General features: G+C 35.5%; 1 protein-coding gene across 2 annotated transcripts; it reads right to left on the reverse strand.

Annotated features, from left to right (window-relative positions):
• Positions 1-6,311: 6,311 nt before the first annotated feature.
• LOC114645551 (uncharacterized) lies at positions 6,312-15,312 on the reverse strand. Of its 2 annotated transcripts, XM_028793392.2 has the most exons (5): positions 15,268-15,312; positions 14,824-15,154; positions 14,424-14,619; positions 14,110-14,234; positions 13,000-14,020 (listed from the first exon to the last, which is right to left on the reverse strand). In XM_028793392.2, exons 2-5 carry the CDS (start codon positions 14,932-14,934, stop codon positions 13,703-13,705), a joined length of 750 nt encoding a protein of 249 aa, XP_028649225.2. In that variant the 5' UTR covers positions 14,935-15,154; positions 15,268-15,312; the 3' UTR covers positions 13,000-13,702. The 2 variants fall into 2 exon arrangements, with proteins under 2 accessions (XP_051778825.1, XP_028649225.2); XM_051922865.1 differs by lacking the exons at positions 13,000-14,020; positions 15,268-15,312 and adding an exon at positions 6,312-6,655 and having other exon boundaries at positions 14,824-15,259.
• Between the last annotated feature and the right edge of the window lie 859 nt (positions 15,313-16,171).

Consider the following 16,171-nt stretch of genomic DNA (forward strand, 5'->3'; position numbering starts at 1 on the left):
ACTGTGACTGACAACCCTTTTTGATTGTTTAATACAAACAACTAGCTGCTACTGCCAAGACTATTACAAAACGTCCAGCCCTTTCCCAGTGTTGGCCATACACTTAACATGAGATTGTGACTCTTTAGTGCCAGCAGTGTCTTAAAAATAGTAATTTTATAGGCTTATCAATATTAGTATTCTGTCTATCATGGTTTTAACATTGATGTGGTAGGCCATCTAATGCCTGAAAAAAGTAGATTTTGTGTCAGAAATGTTGGTCATCCATGAACCCACCTTTCCTAAGGTAATGAAACACAATCTATTTCCTAAGGTAATGAAGCACAATCTATATATATAATTCACTAAGCCGCTGACAAGTAGATGTCCATGGAAAGCACGCAAGACAGCCACGCCCACCAACTCTAAGACCATTGGATACGACGACAACTCGCAGAGCCACGCCCACCAACTCGGACACGACACCTCGGAAAACATGCCGTCATTTATGTTCATCTGTGCTACAGTCCACATGCACCTCTGAGCCACGTTCACTTTTCGGTTACGACGCACGACCACGTGCACCATCGCAAACTGTTTTACAAGCTACATACAGCAATTCGCATCCGCTACAAACATGCGTCTTCTTAGATGGTCCTGCAGGAACACGGACAACATTTCCCCACCCACCAACACTCCTTATTCCCCGGCCCGCGTCCACCCTCGCTCTCTAGGCATTCACACTGCCTGCTCATGTGCCCGGACGCAACAACTCACCGACCACCCCGTAAGTCGCTTTCGTCTCTGCTAGGAGTCCACATTCACCTCTGAGCCATGTTGACTTTTCATTATTCTTTTCGGTTACGACACCCTACCGCGTCCACCATCGAAAACCATGGGAAAGGAACAACGAAGCCCCACCCAGAAACTCTACCCCTCCTCCCACGTGATAGGGAACACACCTCAGAGCACTGCCCGCCAACTCGAACAGCTCATCAAACACATACTCGCTTTGGTCTGTGCTGCGGTCCAAATCCAGCTGTGAGCCACGTTGACTGTTCATTTGCCCTCCATGACTACCGCTTCAAATGTATTTCATGGAATCAACACTTCTTTCAATGTTATAGAAATTCCTGCATCAGGTAACTGTTTGTTTCTATCAGTCAGGTTTTTCTGGAAAAATGTCATTGACGAAACTGTTGCTCTCAAACTTCGCAACATGGCTGTTGGCTTTGTTTGCCAACATTGGGATAACTTTGGCGACGTGGTGTCCGTTGTTAGTCACAGAGGCATTGTTATACAGTCTGCTCAACAATACGCTGACTACATTAATACATCCGGAGTTCCATCTTTTCATTCACTTACTGTTGTATCCTCAGACCAACCCCTTTTAGACAACTGTGTCTTTCTGGAAGTGTTTAGCATTCAATAAATAATTATGTGTGAGATTGAGCATTAACAGGTCTGTGATGCCCTTGGATGTCCTGTACTGCACACGCGCTACACTGAATGGATCAACGTGTGTCTACCCGGCGCAGAGAGGCGTGGGTAAGCCATTGGCGTGCTGGAAACCGGGGCTTGCATTTGTTCCCCATGAACGAGGAATTCCCAGTAAGTGCGGGTCATACGCTCACACTGATTACGTCCCTGCCCTTTGTACACCCCCCCCGCCCCCCACTCGCTACTACCATGGTCGGGTGACACAAAACACGGCGTCAATCCAGCTGTAAGCCGCATTGACTGTTCATTTGCCTTCCATGGCCACCGCTTCAAATGTATTTCATGGAAACAACACTTCTTTCAATGTTATACAGATTCCTGCATCAGGTAACTGCACGCGCACTACACTGAATGGATCAACGTGCGTCTACCCGGCACAGAGAGGCGTGGGTAAGCCGTTGAACCCCATTCGTGCTGGAAACCGGGGCTTGCAATTGTTCCCCACGAACGAGGAATTCCCAGTAAGTGCGGGTCATACGCTCGCACTGATTACGTCCCTGCCCTTTGTACACAACCCCCACTAACCCCCCCCACTACCATAGTCGGGTGACTTGGTGGATTATTATATATAGAAAAGCAGCCAGAACTGCAAAGAACAATGAAAAGTCTACGTGACTCACAGGTGCATGTGGACTGTGCAAAGACCAAAATGACTCAGGTGACGAGTTGGGGGTGGGCACATGAGCAGGCAGTGCATACTGAACGAGAAATCAGCAGACTAGCATGACAGAGGGGGTGGAATGGGCATCCTTCCCATCTCCTCCCGTTCCACCCTCAGCACCCGAGCGCCGTCCACTACCGTCCCTCGCTCTGGGAGGAGAAGGCGCGACTGCAGTCCTCCAGTTTTCAGGCAAGGACAATTGTATGTTGGTTCGTACCGTGCATTGTTACAATGTTACTTTTCTTGGTGGTTTATTAAATTACGGATTTTTCAAATGTTAATTTTTTCCCTGTGCTTAAAAATCGTTAAAAAAGCGGCCTGATGTCATGCGCCGCCGCGGGTTGGCTAGTTTTCTTATATTACACATTGATCCTTTTCATAGTAGCCTTCTTTATTCACTATCCTTTGATCTCTTACCACTAACACCAGACCTAGGCACATTTTTATTAACTGCTACTTTCAGAGTCAAAAGCTACAGATCACATCTCCATCTTTGCAGCCCGATACAGTTCTATTAGATACTTTAATATCAAACAATAAGCTTCCTTGCTACACACAGATGTTTTAAATGTATGTTTTACAAAGTGTCTGACAATTTTAATTAGTGAAGAAGAGAGATGACTAGTAGCTCATTTCAGAGAACATCCTGGACTCATATTTGAAGATTCAGAGCATACTATACCAGATTTTCCTTGACTTGATCATAATCTACTTTCTAACAAAAATATTCAAAGAAAACCATTACAAGACTATTCTTTTAGCCTCATTCTTTACAATCTGTAATCAGTGCCTATGGCACCCACTCTGGTTTTGTATTGATTTTATGTACGCTGTGAACACAAGACTTTGAGCTTCTATGCCTGCTTAAGTTACCCGCTTATGCCCGTAGAAAGCTCAATATTTAAAATGTTGGTTTTCCAACTTGTTATTTTTTAGAATGGAATTAACTTTCACGTTGTTCATATAGAAGTGAAACAGCTCTGCCATTTAGAAAGTTAACTCAGTTGCTTCTTGTGGATGTAGATAGGATGCCAAGAGTAAGTGTCACAATGGAAAGATGTCCTTTACAGAGAATAACTGTTTCTGTGGCATCCATTTATCACTAACACTAACTGTCAGAAGGTGCTCAGCGATTAAATTATGCATTGAAATGACCAATTCTGCCTGGCACAAGCAATTGAACTCAGGCACTTTATGAAAAAATGGGCATCATTAGGCTGCAGTTTTCTCATGATTAGGAAGTTCACTGGTGGTAAAGTTGAATGACGTGTCTTTATGCTTGACATTAAATAAACGCACTGCTCAAAGATCTGAGATCCAGATAAGATGAACACCTGTTTTATATGTACTTATATGTAAGATTTTTTTGTTCTTTCTATTGTTTCACAATGTTAGCATCCTCTAAGCAATCTGTAAAACATTTTACTTTTTACTTTGTAAAAAGCTTGGTCCAAATGAGTGTCCTTGTTCGTTCCATTAATATGCCTGAATAACCCATATTTTAGGGGGTTCAACACCTGCAATTGAACATTGTATTAACTATGTGATATCCTCTGCTGTAATTGAACCATGCATTAACTTTAGGAAATTTCTGTTCAAAAATGTACACTAACATATTTCCATTATAATATAATGGTTTATTATAAGAAAGCACTGAATTGCAAGCAGGAAAATTATATTGCCAACAGCGACTTGTGCTGAGATTGTTGTAATAAATTAAGTCTTGTGGATCAGGGCTATTAGCAACCACTTCATTTCCTGCAGATTCTTCCTGCCCTTTCTAACAGTAAAGAGATAGCGATCAGCCCAGTGAAAGATCTACAGAAAGATTAAACTTGCACTAAATGAAAAGAGTAAGTATCATCTTTAGTGACAAACTCTGATCGTGTTATAATTGAAGATCTTTGTAGCTATCACTGGGAAGGCGTCACATTGCCACAAGTTACTTTATCTGCAATCATCTTGTAATTTTTAAAGCAGAGGAATTAGATAAAACACTGGAGTGTGCATTTTGTCATATTAATTTTAGCACCTTCACAGTTTAAATATGAAGTCTAAGAATTATCATGAGAATGGAAAATGCTAATTTATTTTACAGTTCCTTTGTGTTTATCACATTTACTTAGGACAGATACTCACTATGTTAAATTGAATGTTCCTGTATATAATTTATAACACAAAGCTTTAAGTAATCTAAATTGAAACCAATAAATTTTACTAACAATCAATGGAATGATGAGATAGAGCCACATGTTCTATAATTTTATACCTCTCTGTATTATTATTTTATTTATGACAACAAAACGTTTATTCTTTAATCAGTACAAAACTGCACTGAGGCTAGTGTGTGCTTTTAACTTAAAAACACCCACAAATGTCATTATATTCAACATAAATTACATACAGGAATTTAGGTGAAATCATTTTAAAGAAAAAAAATGCCTCAATGGGTGTAATGTGTGAGTCACAATATGCTGACATCGTAGCATGTTTCCTCAGTTCATCTAAAGGAGGAATTTAATTCTCCAGTTTGGCAGATTGAAAAAAGATTGATTGCTCTGACACCCTCATGGAAAGCTTTGCATCTTGAGTAAAATATATATTGTATGTATTGGAACTGTATCATTGTTAGAGATCATTCACTTGTCCTATGTGCCCTCATGTAATACTACCAGCATGCATATTCTCGAGTAACTTTTTATATATAGTTTGATACAAGGTTTGTGAAATATCTTAGTCTTGCATTCAGCATTTTTTATTGAAAGGCTGTTTTAAACTGGACTAAAATTTGGTGTAAATCTTGTATTAGAAAACAGGGTACACAGCAAATCAGTCAGTGTTAAATCAACACTATGGGTGTAAAATTTTACACTTTTCCAGTGTACATTTGGCACCACACTGGAAAGTGTAAAATGAACACTTTAGAATTAGTAGCATTTTCCACACCATTAAAGTGTAACTTTTTGAACACTGTGCAGTGTAGAAATAGCAATCTTTTATAGTAAATCTATTTACTTACCGAGTTAAGAAATTACACTACTTAGTGTGGCATTAATACTTGTAGGTGCGACATATTTCACTCTCTAGTGTAGAAAAAACATTTAATAGTTACCTTAAATATCTGTAGTACTAGGAAAAATGATGATAGAGATGACACTGTTTTATATATCTGAATAAATAATGATCTATTTCCAAACTCACATATTCCAGGAGAACTGATGAGCAATATACAGTATTTCTATATGTAAGCAAGAAAATTTCTTAATCTTAAGACATTTCACCACACTAGAGACATATTTTTACTTCACACCTTTTATTTAAACAAAATATTATATGACCACCATCCTATTTACAATACTTACATATGTACACGATAAAATACAATAACAATGTACTTAACAAAACAAGCTATTTCCATCAATAATGTCAACACTGGACTAGGAATTATCCAACAAATGCTATAACAAGTTTCTACAGTTTTGTGAGTTTTTTTTTTTTTTAAAGTTTTTACTTGTATCAAAGCAGTTATGCTTTTACTAGCTTTGTCTAATTTGCTGGTGCATAGAATAATGGTTTTCACAGTAACTACTGAAAGAGTTAAAAAAAAAGGCCTACACCATAACAGTTTTTATTCACACCATCACTCTTATCTTATTTGAAACATTAACTAAAGGCGTAAACTACACATGAACAACCGTCAATATTATGTCTTATTATTTCCTCAAAAAAAATTAACTATCCCAATTATTATGTACAGTAATATAAAACCAAACAATGTATTTTTAACATGCAGAAATTAACTCTGAAATGTCAGATCATGAACAAACTAACAATTTCTTTATAGAACATAGACCAACAATTGACAATAATTTAGACATTATACAAGGCAATTTCTAAATTATATCAGGTATTCCAAAACTTTGTACAAATATGTAGCACAACTATGTTGCTTCAGTATGCACAGGATCATTTAGTGTTGTTATAATGTATTTATATTTATAAAAGAAGTGATACTGCTGAGACATCTTGGCCTAATTACTCAGTCTTCTCTCAGTCATGAGGTACGGCCTAATAAATGTCTAGAAACCAATATTGGATAAAAGCCAGAACATTTTTTTCCTGAAAAAGTTTAATAGGGCCTGATGGTCTTGTTCATTACTCACTCTCGCTTCACGAACAGTGAACAGCCTTAAAGTCTAACACTGTCATTCCATTTCCTGTATAGTTACAAAAAATGTTAATATTAAAAAGTGCTAGGAAAATGTAGATATTCTGCAAATAAATTTAGAAATATATGTTCTGTTTTTAAGCAGCTACTTCATTTAGAAATCCTCAGTATCTTTTCAAAGATCCTGGACACATACCTGTACAGCTGTTCAAATTAAGCAACAGGATGTCACAATATAAAAACAATTATCTTCACCTCCATAAGTTGCCTGGAGGTCAAATGGTTTGTAGTATTTTAAATGTTCCACTTCCACTACTTGGATATCTTTCAAAGCTCTTTCCTGCACACTAAAATTGAAGATGTTCAACAAAGCAAACTGTATAAAATTCAACTATAATTAAATAACACTTTTTATCTTTAAGAATTATATACAATATTTGGTTAAAGACAGGAATGTCATCTTCAATTATATTGCAGACCATCAGCCCTACCTTATACTCAACACCACAGTAGTTAATCCATTCTGCACAGTTAACCTCACCATGTAGATTACATTGCAATGTCTGCACTAAATTTTCACAGTCTAAGAATTCACTGAGTAAGACTGTCCTAACAGAACCATATTCAATTTGTTTCAGTGGTGAAGACTCCCAATGATATGCAATTGCCATCTGATGCTTTTTGGCAAGTGATTTGGTTAGGTTCTTAAAACTCTTAACAGTGTTTTTGAAAAAATCTGTGCTTAGCTTCACATCTCATACACCAGACATGTAACAGCGGACCAATTTTTCGAATGGATGAGGGATAATGTATCATATTATGATGTTTTGGAAGTAATGTTTTTTCAGGAAACAGCACTTTGAAATGTTTATGATGTTCTATTACTAAATGTTTAAGATGAATGGTCATACCCTCAGTACTACAAGGAGAAAAAACAATGTTTATAATTTGCAACAAGTGCAGCAATTGATGCCAGTGTTTATTTCCCTCTCTGACTACATCACCAAACATAAGTGGAATGTTTCTTATAAGGCAAAATGTTTGAATGGCATTTATGCCAATATTATTACTAGTCTGTTCCAAATTTAGTCTTGTGGGCCGATTTCTCATCTCTAAATAGCCATAATTAAAAGGGTAAACTCTACAATGCAGATCATCTGTAGAAATAATGTTTTCAGTAAGGTACAAAAAAAGCAATTTAATTTCATATTGGCCTACTCCTTCAAGAATGTCGTGCATTATATCTAATGCAAAATTATCACGCACATGAAAATACTGTAAACTGTTAAGCAGGCAAGACTTTTTCAATCCAAACACCGATTTTAACCCTGGATCCCTCATTAACTCATTTTGATGCAATCTGTACAAATCTTTGTCACATAAGATGACATCACTTTCATCTTCACTGAACAAAGTTTTGCATCTGTCCTTGTCCGTCAAGCAGAGACGACAGAGATAGCTGGCATTGAAACACTCTACAAAACCAAGAATTGTGTGCATCCCTAAATTATCACCGGTGACCTGTGATATGGACCCAAACACTGGTTCCTGGGAGAAAGAAAGCTGTATTCCACTACTTTCAAGAATTTTAATATCATCAACTAATGGCTTCAAAAAAGGATCAAATCCATACATTTTAACATCTTGGGAGTGAAAAAGTGAAATCAAATGAATATTCATTAAAGCTGAATTAAACCTTGGTGGGAAATTTCTGAGAACAAAGTATTTAAAGCCAATCTTATGTATGCCATGTTTAGAACCCAGAGGATTTGCTGTTTCAAAATCATCATCAGGGCCGGATTTATATGAAAAGAGGCCCTAGGCTATTCCACTTATGAGGCCCTTTCACCTTCCATTTTTAAGTTTGTAAATTACATGAGAGATAATAAAATACATCATTACTGTGATATATATCAATATGTTAAATGAAACATGTTGTGATTGGTACTAACCTTTATAAAAAATGTGGCACGGATAATAAATAAAAAAAAGTCGAGAACACTTATTTGGACATTTATTCTCAGCACCATATATAGTACTTGTAACAATAACTAATCAAACATAACACACATTTACAAAGAAACAAAATTCAAATGATGAAAATCTTTGACTACGAAAATAAAATACGCAATAAAAATGATCATATTTTCTATCAAATTAAATAAAATATATTCAATACATTGAAGATTAAACCAAATTCAATTCAGATAAATTTATTTCATAATAATTCGCATTAAAAGTTTAAGTATGAATTATTATGAATTTTAAGTCTTAAACTAAACCAAAAATGGAACTTTATTCAAACAAAATCCAGATCACAAAAAAGAAAATATCAAATTGTATATCATATTAAATTTTATGTTAATAGTTATTTTATTTAAGAACTGATTCAATCCAAGTATACATTTAAAACGAAATAGTAGATTAGAAGAATTTCTTTCTAAACTTTTTCACACAGAATTCTTCTATAAGTTCATCAAAATCTATTTTTCTGAAGGTCTCATTTTCGATGCACAAAATACTCAATGAAGACAACCTCGTCTGGGTCATTGTGCTTCTTAATTGATTTTTGATATTTTTAAGTCTTGAAAATGACCTTTCTCCAGTACAATTAGTGACTATTAAACTGAGAAACAACCGTAAGATTGATTCCACATTGGGGAAGGCCACTTGAATATTTTCTTTGAATATTATTTGATACAAGTCTGTATGCGACAATGTGGAATTTTTTGAAGGCTTATGCGTTTGTCTCACATATGTGTGGAAATGAAATAGTTCTTCAGTAAGATTTTGGTTGACATCTTCTGGGTATTCTTGCATTAACAGCTCAACACCTCTTTGAAGTTCTACCTTTGATAATGTAAGATCGGCAAGAAAGGAAAATATTTTCACTACATCATCATAAACAGAAGCTCTTCTTCCTAAATTTGATTCTAGTGCATCTAATATAGGAATAAATGATTTAATCCTAAATTTATCTCTTGAAGAGAGTTCGTCTAAGGCATCAGGGTCAGATGAATGTTCGTAATTCCCTTGCCTTTTACTTCTTATTATCCTTCTGGCAGTTCTATATTCAGTATTTGGCAACGTGTTTTTTGCTTGTTGCTCAAGTGCATCAAAATCTTCCCTAATTCCACGTAAAATATCCAAAAGTGACCTGTACCAATCTGCACAACTACTAAGTAAAATATTAGGGCTTTGAAGAATTTTATTTACTTTTGAAAAATGTCTCAGTATTCGATTCCAGAAATGGAGCATAAACACAAATTCAAATTCTTCCATCTTCTCTAAAAGATTGTTGGCCCTCTAGTATCACCCTTTGTATTATTATCTGAATGTAAATAATTGAGTGCATCGGTGATATCATTGTAATTTTCTAAAATAGCTTCTGTAGCTTTTGCGTGTGCCTCCCACCTAGTGTCTGATAAATATTTAGGCACTTTAGAATGAGGTTTCAAATGTGATTTCAGAACTGCCCATCTTTTTGTGGAAGATGAAAAAAAGATATAAACTTCGTTCACAACACCAAAAAAATTAACAGCATCAAGGCAACAATCAACAGCTGAACGACCTACTAAATTTAAAGAGTGACCAGCGCATGGAACAAATCTTGCAAACTTGTTTTTTCGATAATTTTTTGCTGCATACCATTGTATCTACCAGCCATATTGGCTGCATTATCATAAGACTGTCCTCGGCATTTTCTGAAATCAATTTCAAGTTCAGTAGTGATATAGTTAAATACTAAATCAGCTATGCTTTCCCCTGAGTGATCTTTTAGCTCAAGGAAAGTTAAAAATCTCTCAGTTGGCAAACCGTCTTCAGGTGACACATACAGTATCTAATAATTAAGGTCAACTGATCAGTATGAGATATGTCAGGAGTGGAATCTACTGAAAAGCTAAAATAGCCAGCCTTTTTCACTTCCGCCACAATTGTGTCTTTCACTTTATTTGCCATAAGTTGAATAATTTCCTCACATATAGTTTTAGACAAATATGAAGGTTTTCCTGAGCCAGTATTTCCATATCGATCGATATGATCTCTTAAAAATGGATCGAATTTTGCTACTAGTTCTAGAAGACCAAAGTAATTGCCGTTATTTGGAGTTCCAAACTTTTCATTGTCTCCTCTAAATGGTAAGCCTCCCTCTGCAAGAGTGCAAATTACAGCGAAAACTCTTTCTATAACGTAATGCCAGTATTGCTGCTCTTTTCTTATTTCTTCCTCTAGCTTTGAAGTTAAAGTTTTCCCTTTTACTCTTGTTAAGTACGTTAACATAGCATTCCTATGATTTTCCGAATTTTCATGAGTTTGAATGATAGCAGGGTTTTTCCAATCATTAAACCCTTCAGAAGTTAATGCTGTTGCAGAAGATGCAATATTTGGAAAGAGTTTACAAACAAAGCAAAAAACGCGGCCTTTTGAGGGAGAGTACACAAGCCATTCTAGGGTATATTTTTCTTCATTGGCTTTTGTTGAATAAAAAATTGCTTTTGTACAAAATCTGGACTGATTCTTATATTCTCGCTTAGTATTTAAAAATGGTCCACAGTGATACTGAACTTGAGAAGGGCCCTTCTCTACCCAATATGATACATCATTTTGCGATAAATTTGTCCACAAGCCAACATCTGTTACAGTAGACATATATTTGACATCACTATCTAAATTTGCAACATCTTGAACATGGTGTTTCTCATTAGGTGTCTGAAAAAAATTCTGAATATTCGTATTATTTTCTTGTGGCTCGTTTGTATATTCGTGTTCAGTAAGTTGCTCTTGAATTAGCTCCATATTTTCACTTTGAGTTGGTGCAACGGCCGTGTCCTCACATACAACGTGCTGCATTGCTTCCAATTGAGTAGTACTAGTTGGCACATGCATGTAAGCAGTAATCGGTGTTAGCTTCTTTGCCTCATACTCTTGTAGCTTCTTTTTCTTGCATTTGCAAGCGCCACTTTCAAATCTTTTACTCATTCTTAGATTAGAATCTAGAACAAAATATTTGAGTTATTAATTATTATGCATAAATAAAAGTTAACTATTTATTATTAATACAAAAAAGAACATTTTACATATTTGACCTGTGGTAAGTTTTCTTTTGTTTATCGAAATTTTCGATAAACAATTCATTTTCGAATAATAAATTGAAGTAAAACAAAAACTCATTTCCGTGAATAGCGCGTCTCTTATAATAGTCATTGTTTATAAAATAATAAATGTTAATTTCATAATTTCTGAATTTCAAACACTAATCAATTTAAAAAATATTTCCAAAATATCTTTAATTCAATAATGAAACTAAATTATCATTTTTCAATCAAGATTGTATGGAACTGTTATTTTGTCTCATTGAAAAAAATAGCAATTATGAATAATGAATTATATATATATATATAATCATGAAAATATAAAATAAAGCACGTAATATACATTTTAAAATATACAAATTAAAACATATGTTAAGAACTTACCTAGAATTCCACGAAATGAAGATATTGTCACAAAAATTTTTTCAATAGTCTATAAACACTTCACTAAAGTATTGAACCTACTGAACTCAAAAGGCGAGAATCAAATGATCGTGTACGCAATCCTAAAATAAGAATCTTTTCTAATAACATTAACACGTGCTTCATATTATTGAAGTAACACGAATATAACCGAACGTCGGGATATCAATAGGTCTGTTCGTTTGTCTGTTCCAATCTACACCAATCTGCACTTTATTTATGCAAGAACAAACCAGAGCTTAGTAGCATAAGGCACGTCAATATTTGCCATAGCAGTCAGTGAACGTATGAACTATACTTTGGTGCAATCTAGTATATACAAACGAACAAACCCAATGAGCCGAACGCGTTGATCTTAACCAATACATTTTTATGTTTGTTTATTAGTCATATGCGTAGAATTTCTCCTTATTTTCAGTTCAGTGTTTTAGTGTTCACTGTTTTTAGAATAGTGTAATTTTAATTTTGCTAACAATTTGAATGTAGGCCCCTCTTGATCTTGAGGCCCTAGGCTGAAGTCTAGTTAGCCTATAGGAAAATCCGGCCCTGATCATCATAGAATGTCTGGATTTGCAAAGCATTTTTCTTTTGCGAGAACAATGAATGGGTCTTAAAGTAGCTTCCATCATGGAAGTCAGCATAAATGTTATCTTTTGTTTTTCTGCTTTCAAGAAACATACTGCATATGTCAGGGTTTTTAAAAATAAATCTTATTGACTCTAAAATTGGAACATATATAAATTTATCAGGGCGGCACGGTGGCGCAGTGGGTAGCGCTGCTGCCTCACAGTTGGGAGACCTGGGGACCTGGGTTCGCTTCCCAGGTCCTCCCTGCGTGGAGTTTGCATGTTCTCCCCGTGTCTGCGTGGGTTTCCTCCGGGCGCTCCGGTTTCCTCCCACAGTCCAAAGACATGCAGGTTAGGTGGATTGGCACTTCTAAATTGGCCCTAGTGTGTGCTTGGTGTGTGGGTGTGTTTGTGTGTGTCCTGCGGTGGGTTGGCACCCTGCCCAGGATTGTTTCCTGCCTTGTGCCTTGTGTTGGCTGGGATTGGCTCCAGCAGACCCCCGTGACCCTGTGTTCGGATTCAGCGGGTTGGAAAATGGATGGATGGATGGATACATTTTCAGTTACAGGAACCTGATCATAAGTACCTGTTCTTGGATTTTGTCTGCTATCATACCTAACTCCAAGAGAGATTTCAATGGGTTCAATTACTCCCCACATTTTAGTAAAATACCTTGTTCGTTTCCTTTCTGAATTTAAACTACTGAAGGGGTTATCAAAACTTCCAATGGATGATTCTATATCTGATACATTTATATTATGTGATGTAAGTGAAGCCAAAATGTCCTCCTTAATTTTAAATTGCATTTCATTAACAAATTCTTCCATATCCTCACTACTGATGATATAATACTATTTGCGGTACCACTTGCTTGCAGCTTTGCTATTAGGGATGCATACATTTCTTTAAGGTGGTCATTTGTAATGCGACAAGTTGGGGGAATCTCAGTTACACAAATATCAGTGTTTATGCTTGCATCATGCTTGTCGGGAGAATTAAATACATTTGTAATTTCTGGGCAAACACATTGGTTTTCATCAGAAGAATTCAATGTGTGTGTAATTTCAGGGTAAACATATTGTCTTGTATCATTTACATGGGCGACATTGAGATGTTTTATAAATCCTGCATATGAGTCAAATATCCGAGAGCATCCTTCTTGAGCACAAGCAAGCCTTAACTTTTTACCAGGGTAATATCCATGTGCTATTTTCAAATGCCTAATTAATGCATTGTTATCTGAATATGACAACAAGCATGAAAAACACTTAACATATTTGTCATTATGATGACTGAACAGCAATCAATAAGTTTAATTATTGAATATTTTTGCTCTTAATTCTGTAACCCTTGGTGATTCCCTCACATGTCCAATATCAATGTTGTAAACAGTTGTTTGCAAGAATGTATATACATTGATTAAGGCCTTATTATAGGAAATACTAAATACAAAATGAGCCTCAAAAAGCTCATCGAATGCTCCCAAAGAACTTCTTGCCTGACATGGTATAAGCTGTTTGTCCAGGACAATATAAAAGTCATGGATCTTGGCCTTCGTTGTTCCTACGGCCAGAAGGTAAGGCTGGCGACCTTCATTTTGGCTGAGGTGTTCATCAATACTGCAGCATGACTGACAGAAAAATATACAAGCAATTATTAAGTGTTTAACTTAATAGACATAATGCATTACAATTCATTAATATTAAAAATAGAAAATACCTTATGAAACTGTACCATATGGTCAACTGCCCCAATAAAAGTGATTTTTGGCACTTTTTTTCCTCCAGCCGGTGGTGGCAAAAGATAGACTAATAATAAAATTGAGGCCATTTCTGCATCCCAACCTATGGAGTTTTAAAATTCACACTATTAGTTTCTTAAAAATACTACAGTAAAAACATGAATGCTCAAGTATATCAAACTGGGTGTTAAACATGTTTAAAGTGAATACTTTGGTTAATTTCCAGATGTTGGGGTGATGTTTGCTACAGCACCCCAGCATTTCACTAATCATTATTCATTCATCTACTCACCAATAAACCCTGATGATTCGTGATCTTCAAAATCAAAGGTAGATTCTGCACACTTCAGCAGAATATTCAAATCAGCCATCTGACCTGTCAGAGATCTTGCTTCTTTAATAATCTTAAACTTAAAGCAGGTATCCCACTTCTCAAGCAATTTGGAAGATGTGTCAGAGACAAATAAAAGACTGAAATCTTGCTTTACCTTTAACACATTAAAACAGAATATATATAACTTCACAATTATTTCACACCATATGCTTTCAAGATGACACTGACTAAAATAAAAGGTTACACAGAAAAAAAAATCAACTGACTACAGAGTATATGTATAAAACTGATAGATAAGTAAAATTTTAAAAGGTTACTCTACAGCTCATTGTTTTCATTTGTATCACTTATAACTTACCAAGCCTTTTGTATCCAAAAATCTCAGAAAGATGGAAAGTACAGATGTCATTTTCTCTGGGTTATGCACCAGTTGCTGGCGGTATTGAAATGTTTTTCTCATTTTCTTCATAAATGAGTACTTTATCTGAACAATGAGTCAGGAAGATACTGCTTCTCTGCAACTGTCTCCAGTTAGCTGTTCTTCTGGATGAAGAATTTGTCGCACTGAACTTGAACCTCCATTTTTATTTTGTTTTACTTCCTTGCTTTGAAACAAAGTCTTGCGCTGCACTGTTTTTAGGCGCCAAGCAAGGTAACCAGTACCCACTCTCTGTATCATAAAAATGTTCCTTAAAAAATAAAATAAAAAGCAAACAAATTATTATATATGCCATCTCTTAAAACTTTTACAGCATAATAAACTGTATGCCAGTAAGAAAAAAAAAAGATTTTGGTCACTTACATATCCTTTTGTAGAAAAGGGATCCTTAAGAGAAGGAAAATCAATCTAAGCACTTTGAGCTACTTTTTGTATGAAAATGTGCTATATAAATAAATGTTGTTGTTGTTGAAAAATCCCTAAAGCATATTTTGTCTCATTTCTTTTGCTGGAATTCGTGTTATTTCGTATATTTTATAGTTGATTACACATTACTGCATTAATCTATCCATCCATTATCAAACCCACTAAATCCAATTTGGGAATGCAAGGGATCAGCCTATCCTGGTTTACTGGATACATGGCAGACATTTGCCAAGCACCACATGGCATGCTCAAACATGTCAATACAGACTAATTTACAATTGGATATTAATCTAACATGCACATCATTGTGGAAAGAAAACTTGAGTACCCACAGAAGTGGAGAACTTTCAGAATTTTTAAATTTATATTCTAACAGAAATATTGTAAAACAACCCAAATAAAATATACAATATACTGCATTTAAATGGAACTGTTTAATCTACTGACATTACTTTACATCCACTCATTTATGCATCCATCCATCCGTTTTCTTGACCAATTATCCTGGGCATTATATTTAAGTATATATTTATGTAACTTAAGATATAGTTGTACCCCTGTTCTTCTGTCATGTATGCAACCAACATGTTGATGAGCTGTCTCCTTGTGCAGTCACTGAGCATTCTTTTTTCCCAGTATTCCTACATTATTTTTTCTCTGCTAGGTTTCTTCATTAGAATGTTTTTAACAAGCTAAAAAAAGTCATGGGTATCTACAAAAAGTAAAGGTCTTAAAGATACTACTCTACAATGAGAAACCACATAATGAACATATAAAATATTATGATCACGTATTAAACAAATGAATATGTTGCTATACCTCTTTAGCATCTGTGGCCCTA

Source organism: Erpetoichthys calabaricus, chromosome 2 (genome assembly GCF_900747795.2).
Source record: "Erpetoichthys calabaricus chromosome 2, fErpCal1.3, whole genome shotgun sequence".
In the NCBI taxonomy this organism is placed as follows: Eukaryota; Metazoa; Chordata; class Cladistia; order Polypteriformes; family Polypteridae; genus Erpetoichthys; species Erpetoichthys calabaricus.